Source organism: Rhyacophila brunnea, unplaced genomic scaffold (assembly GCF_057557595.1).
Source record: "Rhyacophila brunnea isolate RB1 unplaced genomic scaffold, BYU_Rbru_1.0 scaffold_9, whole genome shotgun sequence".
NCBI lineage: Eukaryota > Metazoa > Arthropoda > Insecta > Trichoptera > Rhyacophilidae > Rhyacophila > Rhyacophila brunnea.
In genome coordinates, this window is record NW_028233361.1 from 5098534 (window position 1) to 5123130 (window position 24597).

At 33.9% G+C, this 24597-nt stretch overlaps 2 protein-coding genes across 2 annotated transcripts; one reads left to right on the plus strand and one right to left on the minus strand.

Annotated features, from left to right (window-relative positions):
* Positions 1-943: 943 nt before the first annotated feature.
* On the minus strand, positions 944-7473 carry ecd (ecdysoneless cell cycle regulator). Its single transcript, XM_085959370.1, has 3 exons — positions 7149-7473; positions 5439-5641; positions 944-3885 (listed from the first exon to the last, which is right to left on the minus strand). Exons 1-3 carry the CDS (start codon positions 7378-7380, stop codon positions 2383-2385), a joined length of 1938 nt encoding a protein of 645 aa, XP_085815496.1. The 5' UTR covers positions 7381-7473; the 3' UTR covers positions 944-2382.
* Positions 7474-8742: 1269 nt separating this feature from the next.
* On the plus strand, positions 8743-22135 carry oxt (Xylosyltransferase oxt). The gene is made up of 4 exons (XM_085959399.1): positions 8743-9655; positions 12572-12714; positions 17538-17698; positions 20027-22135. The coding sequence occupies exons 1-4, from the start codon at positions 8994-8996 to the stop codon at positions 21854-21856; spliced, it is 2796 nt and encodes a 931-aa protein (XP_085815525.1). The 5' UTR covers positions 8743-8993; the 3' UTR covers positions 21857-22135.
* Positions 22136-24597: the final 2462 nt, after the last annotated feature.

Below are 24597 nucleotides of genomic sequence, written 5' to 3' on the forward strand. Positions count from 1 at the left end.
GTCTTATTAGTGTCTTGTACAATATGCATTTCTAGCGTCGATTCAATGCCCTGAAATGTAGCACCGCAGAACAGATAATAAATAGAATTCCGATAGGCTATATACCAATACAGTAAATTTTGACTCTTTGAATGTGTGTGACCTACGAAAATGAACCACGCATTATAGACGTGCAATAGTATGTGTAATACACCAATATTAAATGAGCGTCAATGCATAAACCGAGAGTAGTTTTCAGTATTCGAAAGTATCAGACATATTCTTGACACATGTTTAAATTTATCCCGTATTCTTCCTTACTCGAGATCGGTTGCCTGCTTCTCCTTACCTGCTAGGTATTTCAGTTCCCATTATTTCCGAGTTCCCTGCGTAGCACCTTCATTAGACCGAAGTGACATTTTGTTGCTTAGCACACTTCTAAGCTACTTTCACTGTAACATGTTAATAACATTCATCAAATTTCAATGGTAGGTACTAACATCCACTAAATTGGCACATCATCGGCGATTAGGTTGGAGCTGGCTACCGGTTGTCTTATAACTTGAGTGGCTTAAATTTTGAAATGGCGGTGCATAAATTTTTTTTTGATATTTTGTATAAATTAGCATATCAAGGTTACATGGAACATCATCCAGCGATAGATACAGGTAAAAGAGAAAACCATTGACGTGGAAGGCACCGATGATTAGATATTAACTTCGCTTGCCACTTACCTGAAGATCGCAGGTAACACGTCACTCTTGTCCTTTGGTAGGCTGGCATCCTGTGTCAGCTACATTTCTAAATTTACATTCATAATAATTATTGTATTAAGCTGTAATCGGTCTCTTAGCATAAATAGTTCTCCGCCATCAAGTTGTTCATTGAACGCTCTTCGAAGACTTGACAGCACCTACATCTAATTCTCAATTCTGAGATGAAAGAAGAGTAAAAAAAGAAATAATTTCAATTGTATAGTGTTTATTGTGTATAAAAAAAGTTTTTGAAAGCTTGTAATCAAGCGAACAATGATATTTGCAATCGATAAGTAAGCAGTGCATTGATATGAATTTGTCTAAAATGTTTTCTTATCAAAATGATAATTAACGCTTACGATTACTTAAAAATAAATCACATCACATGAGCTTTTCAATACATTAAGTATTCAATCATTCTAGTACAGCGTTTCCCAATTTAGTTTAGTTACTAGATAATATTAATTTATCTCCCGCAATAAAAAATTTTATGTTTTTTTCTTGGCGATAATCATAAATAATTTTGTGAAAATCATATCGACAAAATATATGCAATTTTGGATAATAATGTTTGTTAATTATTGATCTCTATGATTCAGATAATATACCAATAACGAATTCACAAAAATTTTGCAGAAAGTAGATATTTGATACCAGATTTGTGATTTGCCTTAAATTAAACAATGGCCAACATTTTATTACACCCATAAAATTTTGCACATCTGTGTTATATTTTACTGTCATAACTTTATTCAATTTTACTCTTCTCATTTTTGATATGAAGAAATGTAAAAATATACTACCTCTTTTTGCCGCAACTATTTCGATATTATGTAAATGAGAGAAATAAATTCAGTGTTGCCATCTTTTCTTTATGTCAAATTATAATACAAATACTATAATAATAGTGCGGTTGGCTACACCGGAAAAAATGCATATTGTCATTAACAGCGTTAAGACACAACTATTGTGATTTATTTAACTATGGGACCGCCTCTGGATTAATAAAATATTAAAGTTCGGTAAAATTATATGACAACGAATAACTAGGAACTGAGAAGAGTGGAGAGAGCTTGATGAGGCCTTCATGATATAACTGATGATGACATAACTATATGCAATCGATTGACCTACTAGACCCTAACGAGATAAAGCTCCCAAAATCGGGTAAAAATATTGTCAAATTTACATAAAAAAAATTACTTCCTTGCTAGGTAAGTAGGTACTTTTCTTCTCGGCAATGTGATCAGTACAGAATTTTTTTTGTACAAAATTTATTATCCATATTAAGTAATTTATAATCTGCAGACAATAAAAAAGATTAGAGGGAGCAATGCTGATTCCTCATACTAGTTATTTTAAATTATTGTGACTGTCGGCTACGTCTGGCACCGTTTTAAGTATGATTTAATAATATTTCCAGCTGTATAGTCTTATTCAATCCCTTTGTAAAAATCATATCTTGCAAAAGCCAACAAACCTCGCTTAATCATTCATTTTACACCACAAAAATCTATGGTTCCGCAGACCATTTGGGAAACACTGTTCTAGTCATTCAACATAGAAAAGCAAAATTAAAACTAATAGTATTGATTGAATGATTTAAATTTAATAGGTTCACAACGCTTTCAAGGTAGAGATTAATAAATTAATCCACGTCATCGTCAATTGCCGTTATATTTTCATGTTTGGTGAAGCCCATCGGCCCGAGAATACTCCCAGCTGGACCAACACCGCCTTTCTCGCATTGGTAACTCTCCAAAATATTCTTCAGAGCGTTGACATCGACATCTACTTCATCATTATCAATGGAGCACTTCTCAAACGATTTACCTAGGACAGTACCGGATAATTCATTGTCCATCTCGGCCATATACTTTTTCATCAGCGACTCACTTTCAGATTTCATTTCTCCCGAAGCCAGTTCATTAATTTTCGGCTCCAACTCATCACTGCTGCCGTATTCGCTCAGATCGGAATCCGAATCCATATCCCAATTGTCATCGGGGATGACGAGATCCAGAATATTTTGAATGACGCTGGTAAATTTATCAGCATCGAAGTCGATTTGATTTCTTCTCTGCGGACTGGGCGACCTGTATCTTGTTTCACCGCTGAATGAGACCCCTTTCTTCAGTTTAATTCCTCTTTTAGGCCTCACCGGAGGATCTGAAGAGTCTTCTCCGTCGACAGACTTTCCGGGAAACTCTACTCCATCAATACCGGATGTGTGTTCGAGAAAATCGGTAATTTTTCCAGAAAACATGGAAGGTTTAGTTTGTCCGTTAACTGGTAAGAATGTTTTCCTACCGTATCGTTCTTGAAGCATACTCTCTAAATCGGCTGGATCAACAGTGAGCCAGCGATCGTCATCATCTTTCGGAAGTAAACCTTCATTCTTTCGGAATTCCTTCTCATCTTTATCGATGACGCTTAACATTTCCAAAATCTTAGAACCTAATTGCGGTCCAGCTGTCGCTGCCTCTATATTAATTCTAAAATATTCTTTAGCTTTTTCTAATAAATCGTTATAATCATTAGATCCTTCTAAGTAATCTTGGAAATATTTTCGGTCAGTCAAACTTTGTACATAGGTTTTCCAAGACTTCTTGGACTCTAGGCTCATATTAGGCTGCGCTTGCGAAACGAGGATTTCAAATCCACAAGCCAATTTGACACCAATACTGTGCGATTTGTACTGTGATGAATTCGGGAGGGGTAAATTCCAACCAGTACGTCGATCTGGATTATAGTTATTATGCATCAGCATAGCATAAAGACATTTGGTGAATGTTACTGATGTATTCACTCTGTTTTCCGGAGCGAAATACTTCATAGCTCGGCATGTTTTTAAATCAATGGGATCTCTGCTGCAAAATGCATGAACAGCTGCCGAAACAAAACTCGGATCTTCTTTAAGTAATGCTGCAACTCCTACTGGAGTATAAACCGTTGTCCTGTGTAATGTCTCATTGATTTTTTTTGGATAATCAGCTACACGTTGCGCCAAAGCTTGTTGAATATCGTTAGAAGCTAAACAGTTACTGTCGTCAGACTGAATACTCATCAAACCTTCTTTCAATGATAGCAGCGCAATTTCTTCTTCGTTTTGAGGCGGTATTAAGTGAAGTAGTCCTTTATAGAGAAAGACCTAAAACAAAAAAATCAATATCACAATGTTGAATAATATAAAAACAAACATAAACAATAAAATTATCATTTATAATATTATATCATATTAAGGGCGATGCTTATACCAGCAGAGACACCAAGCGAAAAAATACCAAGCTTGCAATTTGAGACATTATTTTGATAATTTACAATATTATTATTGTAAAATATATTAATTATCTATCTGAAAACATTAAAAAGATTATTATGAAAATTTAGTTTATTAAGTTTTCAATATTCAATATTTATTTTAAAAAACATCGGATCAAATAAAAAGGATTTCAAGTTAAACACATTTATATTTTTATAAAAATCAATGTTTTTTAAAATAAATATAAAAAATATTAAAACGATGAATCAGTCAGAAATCTACAAAGTAAAATATTTTAAACTTAAAACTAAATTTTAATAAAAAATATGACCATAAAATATACTGTAATAATAATGTAACTCGTGACATCAATATGTAACAAATTTACATTTTTTTTACAATTGTAAGTTTATCTTTTACTTTAAAAAATAAAAAATCTTTTTATTGTTTTCAGATACATATTTATTAATAGAGTTGTAATTGTAAATTATCAAAAAAATGACTCAAATTGCAAGCTTCGTATTTTTCCGCTAGATGCCTCTGCTGGTATAAGGATCCCACTCAACACAATTTCTTCTATACAATCCAAAATCGTCACGATCAAATAAAGGTCTACCCAAATGCTTTCAAAACATATCAATCTAGCTTTGGAATGCTGGATGGAGTCAACAAAATAAATCTTGTTGACAAACAATGATAAACTAAAAAATTGATAAACAACTGACTTTCAAAGAGCATTGAATTGATTGAATTGGTGTCCCAAGTGCAAAAAGAGTCTGAAATAATTACACAATAAAAATAACTTTTTATATACCACGTTTTTAAATTTTCTGTTGAATCATATAAACTTGACAATTCTATGTATTAATAAATACTTTTTTTTGTACTTGATAGAAATACTGAATAAATATAGAATACTTACTAAAATGTCATTTTGACATTTCATATTGATTTCCATAGTAACGCACGTATATATTAATAATTTAGTTGCTAGGACCCCCTTAGCAACCAATAATAGTGTTTTACTTTTTACGAATTTTTTCCGAAATAACTTTCCATACAAAACAGAATTAACTGAAAATGAATTCAATTCTGCTTAAAGATGGCTAAAAGTATTAAAAGAATGCATTGTAATCATGTTCTGATATATTCTAAAAGTTTCAAATGTCTAGCTAGTCGGGAAGTTAGTTAAAAATCGATTGCAATATTTGTATTGAACAAACAAGAAAAAATTTGTACTGGACAAACAAGAATTCGAGCTAATAAAAACGTGGTGAAATAGGTCCACTACATGTGATGACGGAGTATACTGTGGGAGCAGTAATTTGATGACACAATAGTTTTTTTTTTTTTTGTCTCCTGCAAAATTACAATTTAGTCACATCGGAGATTTTGACACCTAACTGACGATATGAATAAGTAGTGATAAAATATTTCAGTACCCGATTGTCTGAATTATTCGGATTAGCCCAGGACGGTAAGGAGTTGGCAGCCTCGATAAGCATAAATTCACCGTCAGCATCAACAACACGTGCAACCAGTCCATCGATTAATTTAGTGACTTCCATCAGCAGGTAAACAACAAACCATTCGTCTTCTATGTTATCTCCAAAATGGCAAACACCATACACGTGTGTCGGTAAATCTAAAACAAACACAAAATATTAGAAATGAATTTCCTTTTTTAACCTACACAAGTAGGTATTCCTATTGCGAATAATTATAGTTAGTATTTATAAGAAAGCGCTACAAATGTTGAGCTTTGTCCTGTGTACTTCCTGGGTCTTTTCAAATATTACTATACTAAAACTTCATTATAATTCCTTAGTTTGAAACAGGCTTGAGTAGGTTTATTATATGGGCCGCGTATCTGTTGAAGTACAGCTTTATAGTACGTAGTGAGGCTTAAATTATAGTTAGTATTTATAAGAAAGCGCTACAAATGTTGAGCTTTGTCCTGTGTACTTCCTGGGTCTTTTCAAATATTACTATACTAAAACTTCATTATAATTCCTTAGTTTGAAACAGGCTTGAGTAGGTTTATTATATGGGCCGCGTATCTGTTGAAGTACAGCTTTATAGTACGTAGTGAGGCTTAAAAAAAATTTTTTGAGACTCCTTTACTTAAGGCTGTATGGATGCCGAGTGGTAACCAGGTTATGGCCCCACATCCTGAAGCGGGCCCCCCAACCTATCGCTACGGTTAAGCATAGTGTAATGTTCTATAGTAGTGTCCCCCAAATGATATTTTGCGGAACTCCAGGGTTCCGTGTAAAATAATGGCTAATCTGTCTTTTTTAGCGATTTTTGATATTTTTAAATAAATCCACTTGAATTGTCGGCACTCGGCATCATGACCCCATTTTGTGATAGCCAAGTAACATGCGACCCTTTGTCACATTAGATAAAGAGTAATTTTTATTGGTAAAACTAAAAATAGTTATAAAATAAAATTTTATGAATCAGCGCCGCAGGCAACTTTTTTTTACAATCAGAGAACATTTGTGGCGTGTTTATCTCACTTAAATGGTCAACCTGCCACGCCGGGCCCCCAGACTAGAGCCCTGTCAGCCCTACCTTGTGGGGGCCATGAACCAGGTATATCAGCAATTTGTAAGGTTGAGTATCACTCGTAGATACTTTCAGTTTATCTGTTAAATGCTGGATTATCAAAACTAATACCAATATTATATTCAATCATGGTTTGAACCTACCTACTTGAAAATTAAATCACTAATTTCCCTTGAACTCAGAGGTATTGGGAAAGTACTTATCTTCAGACTTTTTATGGTGAGTGATTGTCAACTATTCACCCAACATGATGGGTATAAAATAATATGCATAGCACGGACAATATTCAAGAGATTTTAGAATATTAACAGCAAGCAGCAATTTCAAATATAACCATATTGTACAGCATTCCCATAAAATATCTGGTCAACGTAATTAGGTAAGCAGGTCCAAATGGATACTTTACAATTATTTAATTGTATAAACAGTATAAAGAATTTTCAGAGAATTTAGTAAACGAAATAAAATAAGTATGTACCTAAGGTAGAATTCAATTTCTAAGCCTAAACAAGTGTAGTCAAAAAAAATTAAAAATGACTCATTAATAAAATACCAGATAAAAATATATAGGTACTTCTGACCTGGATTAAAATCATTGACAGTTAATTTTTGGTCTTCCTGGGAACGGACATGCAGTTTTAATCCATCTTTGTGCCAGATATACCCTTCGGATAGACGATTTATTAAATTGCGGACCTCATCAAAGATGACAGTTATATTATGTTCACTGTTGCTTCCCACATTAGACAATGAAAATAAGAAACATTCAATAAAATCATCCTCCCTCACATCGTTCAATACAAGAGAACCCATCACTTCCTTTGTTTCAAACGGTCTTTTAAAAAAATTAGGTTATTCAAAATCAAAACACCACCCAACGCGAAACATGACGTACGTTATTACCATAGACAATAATTAATAATATCATCATTATGATCATAGAGTATAGACACACAATTTAAAAATATTTAATGGACCATATTATTATTATAAACATACTTAATTTTTTTCAATATTAACAAGACAAGATTTTAATAAGATTTTTCTAAAATCTTTCCGATCGTATCGGGCTTTTCGGTACGCATCTACTTTTATTGTATAGGTACCTTACCAAAGACACTATCTAGGTATCGTATAAAAATAAAAAGTACTGTCAAAAACAACCAGCAGGTATCGAAATACCTATTATTAGTATTCAATTTTTAATAAAAATGAAACCTGTTATCAATAAAAGAGCTGAAATTTTTATTAGTATGGTAATATAAGTACTTTTTGTATCATTATATTCTTTAAATCAGTGATGCCAACCGTACTATAATTATAGTATTTGTACCATAATTTTGGCCCGCGTATTATGTACGATGTAAAACAGGTATAGTACGCCTAAAATACTATAATTTTGAAAATTCGGAAAAATAGATAAAAAAAAATAGCGCTAAAGCTGTTCGGGGGGACTAAAATACCTAACTTTTGAACTTTTGTCTAAAAGACGAGACGTTAATCACCTTATATTTGAATTTTTGTCAAAAAAAAGGTGACGTTAATTACTTTAAGCGTAATTTTTGGAAAATGCAGAAAAGTATTCGTCATTCAACGCGTACTATATTTTTTGCCGAAATACTATAATTTTGGAGGCTCGGTACTATAATTCCACTTTGAAAATATGGCAACACTGTACAGAGCCTCCAAAATTATAGTATTTGGGGATAACATATAGTACGCGTTGTCATGTGTTGAAAATGTATAGGTTTTTTGTTTCTCAGAAAAAAAATAACGGAGAATTTAGTAGAATGTGTAAATATTTCACCGCGGGCCGCAGGTTCCCAATTTTCCATAATTGGCTCGTGTTTTTTAGGAAAAAGATTTCGCCACGGGCCGCAGGTTCCCTATTTTCCAAAGACGAGTCGATCGACGGACAAATGCGAAATTATAGTACTTTTCTGTTAAATTATAGTACGATATTCAAAACTATAGTATTTTGGGCGTACTATACCTATTTTATATCGTACATAGTACGCGGACCAAAATTATAGTACAAATACTATAATTATAGTACAAATACTATAATTATAGTACAAATACTATAATTATAGTACGGTTGGCAACACTGGCTCTGTACTATAATTCCACTTTCAAAATATGGCAACACTGCAATAATATCAAATTAAAAATTCAGTAGTAAAAAAGAATTAATTCAACTAAGTGACAGGAGCGGAGACTACAAATTGCATTGTAACAGGAAAAATATTGAATTGCAAATAAAAATGCATTTTTACTAGTATTGGAATGAATAGTGCTAGGGCATAGTTGATTCGTTAATTTTCAATTTGTTTGTAAATCGTAATATATTCGGTGTATTTATGTGAGTGAAGGTTATAATAAATTTGAAATATGATCATGAGATTATTATTATTGAATAAATTGCGATGGCAACGGCTGTTAGGTATAGATGGATGAGATCGTATCGGGCGTTTGCTATCATCGGTGTTATCATATTTGCCATTCAAATATACTTGGCCCTGAAGTTTTTCTCTATCGACATCGGTAATCAAACGGACCATTCGGACAGAACTAATCATAAAACTTCGGCGCTCTTGGAGGACGGTGAAAATGGAGGAGTGTCTGCACGGAAGAGTAAAGATAACTTCGCCACAGATGACGAAGACAGCCCTAACGAAATCGGATCGGTCAAAAAGAAAGAAACCAATAATGACGTGACGAAGAATCTACAAAATCAAAAGAACAAGACATCTCTGAGATTAGACGAGCTGGATTTCGTCCCTCACTGCGAAATTCACACCAAAGAAGCAATCTCAGCAATACACAGGGCTAAAACTCAAAAGTGTAAACAGCACATTGTGAATATCACTTGTGCGAGTCAGGGTGGCAAGCTTTATGAAGAATATCTACCAAACAATTGCCCGAATCATGATACATCCGTTCGAAAGTCGCTGGGATGCTTTAAAGATGAGAAAAACTACCGGCTGCTCTCCGGATACTATGCCAACTATAAAGAATCAAATAGTCCAGATCTTTGCCTCAATATGTGCCTACAGGGAGGATTTCCATATGCAGGAGTCCAATACTCGTAAGTATAATTAGCATTTGTTATTCTATGTAAGTAAGTATATCAATTATATCTTCAGAGAGCTCTGCAATTCTTTTGTCACATGGCCAAAAGGGAAAATTGATTTATTTAGAAAGGCGTATCAGTGGGAACATCGGGAGTCGCTTAATGGTCATCTCAATACTTTCAGCTATGTAAACTGCAGAATTCAAGGATCACCGGAGTGATATAAGTAGAATTAGTCTCTACCTTCCATAATGACAAACATATACTTACTTAATGAAGAAAGAGAAGAATCAGTTGTATCATAAAAATCGCTGAAATTTGAATCTGTGGCTTAAGACGATACATCAGTGAAACAGCAAATAATTTTCAACTATAGGCGCAATGAAATTTTGGACTCGCTGACATTTGGAGAGAGAACGTCGAGCTGGGAACACGTTTGTTTCGTGGTGGCGACGGGGGTATTAATTCTTAAATCATGTGAAGATGACTAAAAACGTTATCCATTTACTTGAAAAAGAAAACATGTCAATGAACATATTATTATTGTTACTAATAGAACATAAAACAGACGCATGTTGGATTTATATGACAAATTGTATTTCGTTCGGCATGCGTCAGTTGCACCCGTGACCCGCAATCCGCGCATCGCCTAGCCACGATCTTTTTAGACCGTGCCGCAACTGAGGTATAGCCTTGAGATAGTTAAATATATGTTTCTTGTGTACAGGTTAAATATCGAATTTATTCTCTATCAAATGTTACTCTGTATGCAGATCGATTGAACAGACTCGATCCAATAATTGTTAATTTAAAATTTGAAATTTTCATACATTTCGATGCATCATTATCACACACTAAGATTATATTAGGTTGGGGTAAGTTAGGTTAGGTTAGGTTGGGTTTGGTCTAAAAAAAGGTTATAAAAAGTCATGCGGGCATCTGCGGCACATTTACATTTTTGTCTTTGTCCATATCCGCTCTTTAGGTGGAGCATATGGATACCAGTCTTGTCTCTGGCCAGTGTGAGTGCTCCAATCAGCATCTCGTAGCTCCGCTGTATATACCCTGTGGTTTATATTTAGTATCCGTATACATTTTATGGATTGTAGGTTAGCTTGAAGAAAAAGCAGGGCAAGTTGAGACTCTTTCGAGATGTCTGTATCATATGACCAAGCTAACATAACATATTCACCTTAGATGTGATGAGAAACTACATTGTCCGCTTTCTTATTTCCTCATTACTTTCAAAGTTATAGCTTCACAGCCAGTATTTGCCACAAGAATCTGTTATCAAAGCTCAGCATACGATTTCTCTTCAGAATATGCTATGATTTCTTACCAGCTCTGTCAGAATGCAAATGGTGAACAGGCTTCATTTAGTTTTAGTATCCCGCATTGTTTTCAGTGTTGTTTTTTTTCTAACATAATTAATCACCGTGCCTAAAATTTTATTTCCTAGAATCATCAATACATATCATGGTCAGGTCATAAAAACAACTAGGAAATGATATCATAACATCTTCTATGACTTACATATGACATCAGTATTTAAATACAGTACAACACACCACCTAATACTTATGCACGATGATCAGCATTGCCAAATTAGCATTTTTCGATAGGCATCTAGCTTGCAAAAAACGCATCTGGCTTGTGGTGTTTTTACTAGCGTTTTTTGATGCCTCCAACAGCTTTAAATGTGTTAAAAAATGCTAGATATTTACTTTATTTATTTTCATGCGCATCAGATACTTAATTCAGGTCGGTACCTATTTAAGTGAGAAATAAAACTTGAAAGAATTTCATGTATATTTTAATGTTTTTATATATTATTCCACATCTCCGCGTATATGTATAAAATAATGATTTAAAACTAATTATTAATCTTAATGATATGTTCTTTAATTATCTATGTCTGACCTACAAGAAAGAAGCTCTAGTCTTCAAACATGAAACGAAACTTGAACGCCGTTGACACAATATAGGTACTTGTTGTCAATTTTGAAATATATTTCTGTTAAAATGTGTGGTTTTTACAGGTATCGACATTTTTTCGATTAGCAAAAGCAAAGGTATTGACTTCGTTCTTGGTAGAATAAGTAAATTTTCTTGCATTTTTATTTTCACAAAATCTAGCGTTTTTTATTTTCCAATAGCTTGTTTTTATTCCCCGTCTAGCATGTTTTTGTCAATGACAGTTGGCAACACTGACGATGATCCCATTTTTTGTATCATGCTTGATAATTATACACCTAGTTCTTCAAACTCAAATATAATTATTACTCATGAATTATTTACTGTAAGTCAGTCAAGTTAAGGAAGATTTTGTACCACGTATTATTTATCACAAATAAACTGGTCTGAACTGTGTCAAAGGTGGTTGCCGCCCGGATGCCGAGCCAAAATTGTCAAGTCAACGTCAAGAAATAAAACAATTATTTAATTTTCATCAGAATATTTATATTAGATAGGTACTTGGGTATATTAAAAAATATTTCATAAGTACTTAATCCTGAAAGATATTTTTTTTTTCTGTACATCTCCTTCTTCCCGGTGCTACAAACCTATGTGGGTCTTGGCCTCCTTAAGCTTAGGACACCCAAGATATCCAACTTCTCCATTTGCCTCTCCGAATGTCAGTTTTTTTTGTCATGCGTGACTCATCCATCCTGTATTCATGGCCCTCCTTTGGAGGCGGCCAAATTTGATGGACTCTCCATGCAAAGTGTACAGCCAACTGTATATCATTGATGTGTCCGAAGATACCACACAGCACACTGACTTGTTATTTCATACAGTTCAATCACAATATTATAAAGCAAAATGCATTCATAATTTGAATGGTGTACTTACTTATTTTTATTTATTGGTATATAGTTTATCGAGTACAATTAAATCACCAGTTAACAAATAAATTGTTTATCCCTACAGGACGGAGTGCTTTTGCGGTGAAAATCATCCCCCTTCAGCATCGAAATTAGCCGATTCTTCATGCAATATGAAATGTCCTGGTAATCCTCGAAATTTGTGCGGTGGATATTTCACCATGAACATATATCAAACCGGTATAACAAGTAAGTGAATTTTTGTAGTGTGATGTTCTACAGCAAGCAGTGTTCCCCAAATGGTATTCCGCGGAACACCAGGTTGCCGCGAGGTAAAATAAACATATTTTTAAATAAATCTGTAATATCCATTATCCAAATTATTGATTTGTCGACACTCATCATCATATTATGAAGCACTGATTGCGACCCCTTTTGTGGTAGCCAAGTAACATACGACCCTTCGTCACATCGAATAAATAGCCATTGAATTGTCATGAAACCCACTAAAAAAACTATAAAATATGATTCTACAAGTGAATTATGATTTAATTATACCAATCACCATAATATCACAACAAATTGCATCGCATAGCGACTTTTTTTACCATTACAGCAAATTTGTGGTGTATGTTTATCGTATTTAACTGCTCGACCTACCATGCCGCCCCCGCCCCCCCCCCCCCCCCCCCCCCCCCTCCCTAAGGCCGGGCCCCCAGGCTAGAGCCCTGAAGGCCAATTCTCGAATGAAGCAGTATTGCCAGTTGCACAACCTAAGCGCAAACCTACTACAACGAAGTATATTAAATGTCAACCGGTGGTGTCGGGTACAGTATGCAATTTAGTATACACGCTTTGCCGGTAGAGGCGCTAGTAACTATCCGTTTGACTTTGACATATTATTAAACGTCAAAAATTTGTACGTAGTGAGCAGGCTGTTATTCTATTTTTTCTATTACCGCTGAAAGTATTATTTTGAGTTTAAATTCTCACTTAAATATTTATTGTGATTTTATAATACAGAAACACACATGTTTGTTTGCAAAATACAACGGAAATTCCGTGTTGTAATATTGTTATATTGTAGACGTAACTAGCCTGTTTAAAGATTAATTGGCTACGTACTTCAACAATGAATGATTTAATCATGCAACGTTAACAGTAAGTACTGATTTAATATGAAGTCATTACCAAAATGGATAAAAATGTTATTTAATTTCTATGACATTCACAAACGATCCGTTTTGGCATGTTTACTTTCTATCTTACTCTAACGCATGGACATGAGGTATAAGCATGCTGAATGCTTTCTCACTCGCACGTATTGATGTCGTTCGAAGCTCTACACACTCAATATCTCCTATAAAACTAAAAATTTTACATCCTTCAGTTAAGCGGTGTTTTTTACTGCTTCGTTCGTGAATTGTCCTTCTGTCAGTCCCCCCTTTGTGGGGGCTATATTAACGGCAGTTATTCGGTATGACCAATACTGGCAATAGTATGGGATTGCTACAAATGAATCCGCATTTCAAAATGCCTTGTAGCTACAATACTAAACGTTGGTTTATTAGACCTTTTTTCAGTTCCACTTTCATACTATAGTTTGACTTGTGTCGAGTAATGAAAGTTCTTTTTCAACGTCTTCGATACATACTATAATAAAAATTTACTTTAGCAATACAATTAATTTATGTCAATTTTTGTTTAATTGTAGATTAAATAAAAACGGGTATCAAAAATAATCAAATGACTAAAAGTCATTGCACTCAATTTTTTTGATTGACGCCTAAAAAGATTTAAATATTTTTTTTAATTGACATGCATACAATTATTGTTAGGAAATTTATCTTATCTCATTTTTTTTCCTTTTATTTATATGTTTGGACTACATTATTTGATAATTTACGTTTTTAAGAAATAAGAGTTTCAATAATCAATCTGCAACACTTTAATTGGAAAGAGTCTTATCATTTGTTTTATTACAAATTTTTCACAGTATCTTATTATATTGTAGTCATGACCAGTGGCGACCGGTGAGTTATTTTACTGGGAGTTCACTTTTTTCACCTTTTGACTGCCGTAAAAAGGCATTTGCCTTCATCAAAACTTCACCAAAAAATAACAAAAAAACTATTGGTTTTTTTAATTTAGTACATTTAAAAGAAATCATAAATAACTCACTATTTATTATTTGTTGTACCTCTTAAAACAGTTTTCTTGAAAAAAATGGATTTTAAACTTTAACACAAACTGGTTGACACGAACTATTTTGTTTTGACCGAATTATTAGTACTACCGAAATATCTCGTATCTGGCAGTGACCGGGATTTATTGTTCATTTGTGTGAGAAATCCATTCTTCTGTTTTTCATTGACACAAATTTTTCAATTACGCGTTTGTTGAAGTCAGGAATCTCTTGTATCATTCTTTTTTCGATACTGAGTATACATAATGCGTTCAATCTTGATTGCGCGATGGTGTTTCTACTAAAACACTTGATCCGTTTGAGTGTGAAAAAACATCTTTCGCTTTCCACTGATGTCATCGGAATAGTAAAAATTTAATTTAATAGTAAAACCGTTTCCGTAAATGTGTCAGCATTATAAAAATTATCCAAGCTGTAAATAACAGACAATTCATTTTTGAGTTTATTTTTATCTAAAAAGTCAGACGTATTACAGAGCTAGTTTAGAGAGATATCATAATTGATAAACATTGTGAATTTAGTTATCAAACTGAAAAAAAACTTGAAGTTTATTTTTAAATTGTACTTCGCCTAAATTTGAGAAATGTTGTCAACATGTGCGGAAATTTAAATGTGTACTGTGAAAAGAATTTATTTTTATAATAATATTGAATAAAAATTGTCAAACAATAATTGTATGTGTGATACGGGCTGTATTGTTTTAAAACCGATGAATCTGCGTTCGGGCCGAGAGCGACTGAAACTGTCACTCCCGAGCACGTAGAAAAAATATTTACGTATTGCTATTCCACGCGACTTACGACGCTCTTTCTCATTGCAAAGAAATCGAAATTAGATTACTGGGCGCTTTGGTCGAGCGATGGCGAATATCGCTCCTATCAACATATAATATTATTATTTAAAATAGCCGGTTAAAAACACATATTAGAATTTGTTTTTGTATATGAATTAATGACTACGGTAATAGATCAGAACACTTTTAATTAATCAAATATAAATTAAATACTCTTTCGCATAAATTGAGTGGGTGGGTGTGCACCGCTCCAGCGCTCTCAAGGGAGAATCGCCACTGGTCATGACAATCATCAAGTAAACAGACACCCCAGTCTTAATCAGAGCTGGAAATTAAACCGGAACCTAACCTTCGAACCCTAACGAGAACCCCTTAATTATCTTGTAACTGAAACTGGGACCATTAAATTTAAACCTTGAGAACTCCGATCCGAAACACCCAAAAGGTTCTAGAGATTCTGTTGTCTCTTACTTTTTATCCTGTTTCCTATTATTGTTAAGTTATTCGAAAAAATATTTAATACACATTTTAATGTAATTATTTACAATAGTTTTTTTTACTAATATGGTTGAATACTTACAAATTATGGAGTCCATATGGTCCATCTGGAAGGATATCTTGAAAAAGAATGGTTACCTACCTTGTATATTAAAATTAAAATATTTATAATTTATATTAATTACCACTAAGTAGGTAGCAATAAGTGGGTAAGTATATTGGTTTTTAAAAAGAACCAGAACCAAATCGAACCTTTAAAAAACTGGCTGTTCTAACAGCTTTGGTCTTAATTGGGTGTGGCAAAAATGATAAACAGCATCTACAGCTTTAGGTCTGGGAATCTCTTAAAAGCAACCACCCAAGACAGGTTGCCATGCACTTAAATGCACTTACTGAAGAAATGACCAGAGGAGCGAAGTAAAAATGGACAAACCCACTCAGAGAATCAGAGAAGAGATTTTCTTGTTCCGCCTATGATGTCACAATATTTTAAATATCAACCTTTGTAACGAATTTTCAAACAGTTTATTGGAACTTTCTTAAGTAGTTATCCTTTCCGGTGCATGTTTTAGGACTTTCCAAGTACCATCCTATGATGATAAGCTGTCACAAATGCATTTAGGCCGGTGTGCAAAACCATGCTCTGAGTGTTTGCGGACGATACCACTGTAGCCAACCAAGAATTGACTATTATGATAATTCGGACTCACTGCAGATACCCTCATCAATATTTGTTAAACAATCCGAAGCGACTTCAAGCAAATGACTGTCATAATATACAAAGTCATCGTTGTGCACATGTGTTTAATGTGTGCAGTTATCGTGCCATGTGGTCATTTGGGACTTAAATATAAACCAAAACCTAATTCAACTAATCGTAACCTAGAAATAAGCACTCGCACAGATTTACTTTTACGTTTCAAATGTGCTCTTATAGCTCTGTGTTAGTTTGGTGTGAATTATATATTTTTTTTTTAATATATTGCTTGAACTTCTCTCTCTCTCTTTATATGTACTTATATTTTTTTTATGTTCTAACTTTGAAATCATTATCAGGCATCTTTTTTACATATACAGTACTCTCAGTAATCCGCCACCCCAAAAACCAGACAAGTCTCCAATTACTGAAAGCGGCAGATTATAGTGTATGCATACAAAATATGGTAAAAATTAAAACAGGTATTTCGTAAAAATAGTTTTTTTGAAAAATTTGTAATGGCAAATTACGGTTTTTATAATCAAAATCAGGTATTTACTGAATTATGCATATTTATAAACAAGTTTATTAATTAAACATTACACAGCAAATCACTTGACACAACCAGTTGTTCAGTGAGGCAGATATTCTTGAATGGCTTAGAATTCCTGGCTTTCCCTATGACCAAAAGCTTCATTTTGTGTATCCCGGTTGCATTGGAGCATTACTGAGAGTGTACTGTATACGTAAAAAAAAAAAAATTCAAACCACATCTTTTGAGTTATTAATGTTTGACTGTTGCAAATAATTTTGCTAATCCACTTGACCAAGAAAATTGAGTTGCAATAGGTTAACATAATTTTTTTTTTCGTTTTCAGAATTTATTCCTCAAGTAGCGGCATTAACAACTGATGAAACGACCACACCGGCGAGGATAGTGTTTCTGCTGACATTGAACGGTAGAGCTTTGAGACAAGTCAGAAGACTGATTGACATTTTGTACGATTCAAAACACTACTTTTTTATACACGTTGATGCGGTAAGAAATCAATCATTTCAGTTTAACTTTCTTGAAAAATGTGGAAATCGCCAAGGAAACATCCTTTGACCTATTAAAAGCTTACAAATAGATATATTATTGCTCGGCATGTGACTTTTTTTATTACAATTCATATTTATAAAAAAATATGACTTTTTATGACAATTCACAGGATTTCTGCAGTGGCTTCTTTCCTTACATTGTCTGGCATATTTTTGTAGATGAAAGTTGGCAACATTGATGAGGTCACATCAAATATCCTTTGTGGGTGCCGCATTACCAATCTCTACCATATTACATCGATTATAAAAGGTCATCTAAATATTATGAAGTCATACCATAAGAGGAGGAGAGGGTCTGATCTAATGCGATGAACATTATACTGAAATCAATCATTTTCAACGAATTAATTTAAATAAACTTTTTAATGAATTAGCAGAAACAAATCATTTGTTTTTATGGTCTTATATTCTCACTCATTCTAGATTGCATAGCAATGTTTGTTTGTTCGTAATTTTTTACATGTTTTATTATAATAAATGATATTGAATTTCGATGACTGTTCACATTTTACATGAGCTCAAGATAAATTTAGAATAAATTTGATAACCAAACAAACATCCTAGCGGTTTCATATTTCATTTGTCACCTTTTCAGTGTGTACCTATATCCTATCCTAACCTATATCTGGCTGGAGGGGTAAACTGTGTATTTGAAAAAAAGCATTATTTTCATTTGAAATAAAAACTAAATTATCTCATTTAAATGCAAGCTATTTGAAACTATGCATCTTTTTATACCACAAAAGCATGGTTAGGTACCAATGTTCATTGCTAAATACACAGATCCTGTATGAAAAAAGGGATGTGTTTTTGTTGCCTGATATGGATATGTTGAACTCAATTTACCTTTATTTGCGCAATTGGTTGTCAGCCATTCCGTGGATCAATATAATATGTACATAGATTGATAAGCAAATGCCTAGATACCTTTATACTGTAAAAATATTGTACATCTTGTTCAAATACATAATAATATTATGTATTATTAATGATCATTTTGCCATTGATTTGCAATAAATTCGAATCTTTCAAATTCGTTTTTCTCAAAACATACACATAAAGTGGACATAAGACATATGTGCACTAACACAGGGGGGGGCAAACTTTTTGGATGAAGGGCCAAATTCAAGACTTCAAAATGAGCGGCGGGCCGCAAGTAAAATACCATTTATAGATATACAATATTTATTATCACGAAAAATAAATACTACAAAAAAAATAATGAGAAGATTGAAACTGTTGTACATTTTTTTTAAATTCAGGTGTTAATTTTGTAGTTGATATTCTCAAAACTGCTTGTAAATGGGCATCGGAAATATTTGATCGTAAAGAATTTTTATTGAGGTTCATGATTGAAAATGTTTGTTCACATATGTGTTGACACATATCAAACATCGTAAAGTCCACTGAATGTCAAACTGAGAAAAATGCAGTTTTATCATATCTTGTAATACAAATGGTTGTAACATGTGAGATATTGTAAGATAATTGAATCTAATACCCACGATGGCTACAAGGATTTTTCTTCTTAGCTTCGGTGCTCGACCTCTTTCTGGCTTTGTCTGGATCCACAAAATCTACTTCTACATCCATTTTATGTTATAATTGTTTAGAAATTAAGGAAAATGATAGGTGCCATCGTTCACCTTTAGCTTGTGGACTTAAGGTGGTTTGAAAAAATATTGATCTTTCGAAACGTGATTTCATACGTAAACAGTGGTGCAAACCTTTTGGGGGTTTGCAGTATACCATAATGTGCAGATTTGCATACTCTATTAAACGTATATCAAGTCATTTTTTTCAATATGTGGACTTTACGGCGTTTGATATCCATCAACACATATATAGGTTGATCCAAAAATAACGAACATTTTTCGGGCATTAAATTAAGAGGATTGTAAAATTTGTAGATTTCTTCACGACGATGCAATTCTCTTAAATCATTGTCATACTGCAGATCAATAATATTAAGTTGTAGCTCTGTCGGTACACCATCAATATCTATTGAAAATGGATCGCATACTATTGCTTAACAAATTTTAATCTATGTCAATATATTTTTTTTTTAAATTTAAAAAAGTTATTCGTATGTACAATTAATGATGACGGGCCGCAAAAAAATACCCGGCGGGCCGCAGTTTGCCCCCCTCTGCACTAACACATTGATATAGTTTATTAATTGAAAAAAACAAGTGAATTTGTATTCAATGTATTATGCCCATTTTCAACAAATACTCTTCCCTAAATTGCATTTTCATTTTTACAGAGGCAGGATTACCTTTACCGAGAGCTCTTACATCTTGAAAAACAATTTTCAAATATCAAGCTCGCCAGAAAGAGATATGTGACAATCTGGGGAGGCGCCTCGTTACTTGAGATGCTTCTCGACTCCATGAAAGATTTGCTGTCGTTCGATTGGAAGTGGGACTTTGTGATCAACTTGAGTGAAAGTGACTTTCCTGTGAAATCAGTTGAAAAATTGGAAGAATTCCTGACAGCGAACAAAGGCAGGAACTTTGTCAAATCTCACGGCAGAGAAGTGCAACGTTTCATACAGAAGCAGGGCCTCGACAAGACGTTCGTGGAGTGTGACGCTCACATGTGGAGAGTCGGAGATCGGCGACTTCCGTGGGGTCTCCAGGTGGACGGGGGCAGCGATTGGGTGGCTCTGGATAGAAATTTCGTATCCTACGTGGCCGCTCCCACTAAAGACCCCCTCATCGCCGGACTTTTGACAGTTTTCAAACACACCCTACTCCCGGCCGAGTCTTTCTTTCATACCGTATTGCGAAATTCAAAATTTTGTAATACATATGTGGACAATAATCTCCACGTGACAAATTGGAAACGAAAATTAGGCTGTAAATGTCAGTACAAACATGTTGTAGACTGGTGCGGGTGCTCACCTAATGATTTTAGAACGGAAGACTGGCCGCGATTACAGGCAACCGAACACAGACAGCTCTTCTTCGCTAGAAAGTTTGAACCGATCATCAATCAGGCCATCATCTTACAGGTAGAACGGTGGATCCGTGGACCGATACATGATAAAACTGTCAACATGGATGCGTATTGGCAGAGCGTTTACCATTTCGCCGATCTCAGTCCTCCACCAGACGACGGCCTCGTGACAGTAGCCTCCGGCATCACCAGACACAACGCCAAAATGCTGAACGAAGAAGGCTGCCGTCTGATCGCCGGAAACATTAAAGAGATCTCTTCGTATCATTTTGTAGATGTTTTTAAAGGGAATCTCATTTTCCATGAGGCAGAACTGAATGGTCACGGTTCCATCTCGATCGAGACTTGGTTCAAACACCAGCACCACTTGCAAATAAACCGGTCAGCCAAGCTCTTCGACAGACTGAAAGTGCTGTCAGTCAGTTCAGAATACGACCAAAAAGAGCAGATTTTTAGAAATCTCGTGAGAGCTCTGGGACCATTCTCGGAACCTTCGCTGATGTATCATTTCGTGCCTAGCATAGACGATCCGCTGTCTACTAGTAACGTGACATTTCTGTGGATTGACGCAGCTGGAAGCATTGCCGATATCAGTGACGCATTTATAGACGACGGGGTTGTTATTAATTTTGTCAAACCGACTCTCAAAGTACCCCTGCTGCCTGGGATTTGGACTGTTAAATTATTAGAAGGTAAAACACTAGTCGCTCAAACAAAGTTTCTTATTACTCCTCTGCAGTTCATGTCGGGAGGTGAAATCTCGCAACAGGAGACGGTGATGCTGCACAGTGGCTCCGCCACCAGCTACAAAGACTTCACGAATCATTTAGGTGTAATCAAACCGTTCCTTTTAAATGACGTCGAAAAGAACACTGTTCAATTGAAGTCTGATTCAAACGCTAAAAGACACGGGTTGGACTTGACGGAGTGGATAGACACGCTCGTATTTCAGTTTTATAGTATCCTAGGGACCTGTGTGGTGTCCAAAACTGATGAAATTTTACAATGTGGTAAAATGAAAATTGTACCGTGCCATACGACGGAGTGGAGTTCCTTCGCCCCCGACCCCAAGAGTGTTTTGTGGAAAGTTAGAAATGATCGTAATATTTACGAACGTAATTTAACTGTTAAATAGTTATCACCTATGCCTGATGAGTGATGGTTCATTTCTTTCATATTGATTTGTTGGAATGTTTATCCTGCATGATTTTATACGTTTATGTACAGTAAACCCTCGATTATCCGACCGCACTTAATAAATCTTTTTGTATTATGTGACCGCTCATTTAAAAATACCTATTCTCTGATATAACGAGTAATGCTTATAACAAGCAAATTCAATCGGTCCCATCTTCCTTGTAATAACCAAGTTCGACTGTATATGCTAATAATTCTTTCAGTTTCCAATTTTGCCAAAATATGAGAACAAAAGAAATACGGACTGCTGCTCATAAATCTTTGCTCCCGTTTCAAATAGGCATCCTCGATCACTTCGTTGTTCCTTTGCCCGTTTTCTTTCATGGATTATCTTTCAATCATTGTGCGGATGATTTTCCCACAATTGAGTCAGTGACACTCAATAGTCAACAGGAGACATTGCTTCTCCATGACAAGGTCACAAATTGCATTGCACATGATGTCCATCCGCGCGTAATCGAGAGTATACTGAACTACATCTGGTCTTTATTTTTCATTGATAACCGGACACACTTTCAACAACTATGTATGTACCTTGTTTCTCTTTAATATGGTGATATGTCTGACACAGAATTTATGTATGTAATTAAGTACATACCTATATCATTAAAAACATCTGCAACCTAAAAGAATTAAACTTTTTTCCTTTTATTAGATACGTAATTATCTTCATACATAATTAGTAGCTATGGATAGGTCTTGAAAATTTTACTGTGTCAGAAACATTCTTCATCGTCAATTCGTACCCTACAATTCTTCGACTGGGACATTCTTTACCACATATTTTTAATTATTATTACAGACAAACACCATTTTGAAATTTATAGCTCATATTTAATATAATTTCACAAATGTATCTGAACTGAGTTTGATTACATACAAATTGGATGTGACTTTTTGAAGCATTCCATTATGAATAAATAATATTTTAAAACATTTAATTTATCCAAGCAGAATTTTTCTTTGTCACCATATTACGCCTTACCTTATTATTATTATAATTCATTAATTTATAAAAATTAATGCACAAAAATTGTCTATCGATAAAAATTGCAATGTGATATTATGTATTTGAAATTCTTTTTAATAACCTATATTTTTTTCTTTCGAGTCGAACAGTACTTTTAAAAATACAATGGTCCAATATTGTTTTTATTATATTCCTTTTAATGTTGCTTATTTTACACATCTCATTGTAAAGAAAAATAATTAATTTAGTTTCAGTAATATTTACGCAACTGTGAATTTTTGATCTTTACAAAAAAAAGACTGGAATGCATTGAATTAATTTTAATGTATTTTATTAATCTGTTTAATGGAAAGGTATTATGCATGTTACCTGTGTGAATATATATATTTTTTAATAAAAAGTACATAATAGCCATTTTGGATATGGCCTACATCTCTGTTGTGAGATAATATTTTTAAATCCCTATGTGAAAGTTAACATTTCACTGTTAATAATTATACCTATAGCATGTTATTTTTAAGTTGCCATGTACTGTAATCGCCCAATATTAGTTGCTCTTCTAATTTAAGCGATGATTATTTTTACCGACCAAATTTTATTGATAATGTTGAAAAAATTTGCCTCAATACGATTATAATAATAAGAGGCTGTATATTATATTGTATTCGATATGTCAAACAATGAGGCCAGTTTTTAATGTTATTATATTTACTGCTAATATACTATTGTTAGTTATAAGGTTCTATATTGACCCAAATATTAGGCATTTCGTGTTTTACCAGAAAGGTATTATCCACTTATGCTATCACATTTAATGGGGAGTCTGAGTCCGTTATACTGTTGACAATTTGTAACAAGGGAGATGGGGGGAGGTTGTAGAAAATGTGACATCATAAAATCAACAAAATATTAACATTAATTTTGAGAGTAAAATATTCAGAAATAACACATTGAAATCGATAATGTTTAACAAATTTATTTTTATAGCGCATGGGGGGTTTCAAAAAAGTGACATAATTTACGCAGAGAGGTAAAATGCTTTTTAAAATATGTCACAATACGGAGAGGGGGTTTCAAAAAATACTGACAAACCCGCGAAGTCTCATTATTTTGACTACCTACCCTAAGGTAAGTGAATGTATTTCTGAAAATATCATAAACAACAATTAATGGCCAATTACAGAATGATTCATACACCTTATTGAATTAATAAGTTTGGTTTTCATACACACTTCCGTTTAGAATGATTCGCAGCTTTTTTTGTCACTGTCTTAAAGAAAACATGTTCTTTTAAGCATGATTACAGCAAACTGATGCATACCTAATAGTAACTTATTAATTAATAGTACGTTATTAGTAGTAGTTTTTTACATTTCTACCCTAATAGGTATCTACCCTAATAGGTATCTACCCTAATAGGTATCTACCCTAATAGGTATCTACCCTAATAGGTATCTACCCTAATAGGTATCTGATGGTCGGAAAACACGTTTTTGGTATGACTATGAACAAAGAGCGATGCCCTTAGAATGACACATTAGAAACATAATGTAGCATAATAAATATTACGTTGAACTCATTGTGAAAATTTATTAATATTATTATAAATACAATATGTAAAATAAGAAAAATTTAAATAGCTTTCAATGTTCAGACAGACAGCCTTTAAACATTTCATTAGTGTCAGTACCAGTGGCGAAGGTTGGAGG

What these genes read in the sequence shown, in the direction of transcription:
- ecd (XM_085959370.1), bottom strand. Translation starts at nt 7,380, where the DNA reads ATGGGTTCTCTTGTATTGAACGATGTGAGGGAGGATGATTTTATTGAA. An exon ending in TGTCAATGATTTTAATCCAG is followed by an intron (nt 5,642 to 7,148) that starts GTCAGAAGTACC and finishes TGTTTGTTTTAG; the next exon opens with ATTTACCGACACACGTGTAT. An exon ending in CGAATAATTCAGACAATCGG is followed by an intron (nt 3,886 to 5,438) that starts GTACTGAAATAT and finishes TTTTTGTTTTAG; the next exon opens with GTCTTTCTCTATAAAGGACT.
- oxt (XM_085959399.1), top strand. Translation starts at nt 8,994, where the DNA reads ATGGCAACGGCTGTTAGGTATAGATGGATGAGATCGTATCGGGCGTTT. An exon ending in ATATCAAACCGGTATAACAA is followed by an intron (nt 12,715 to 17,537) that starts GTAAGTGAATTT and finishes TTTCGTTTTCAG; the next exon opens with AATTTATTCCTCAAGTAGCG. An exon ending in TTTTTATACACGTTGATGCG is followed by an intron (nt 17,699 to 20,026) that starts GTAAGAAATCAA and finishes TCATTTTTACAG; the next exon opens with AGGCAGGATTACCTTTACCG.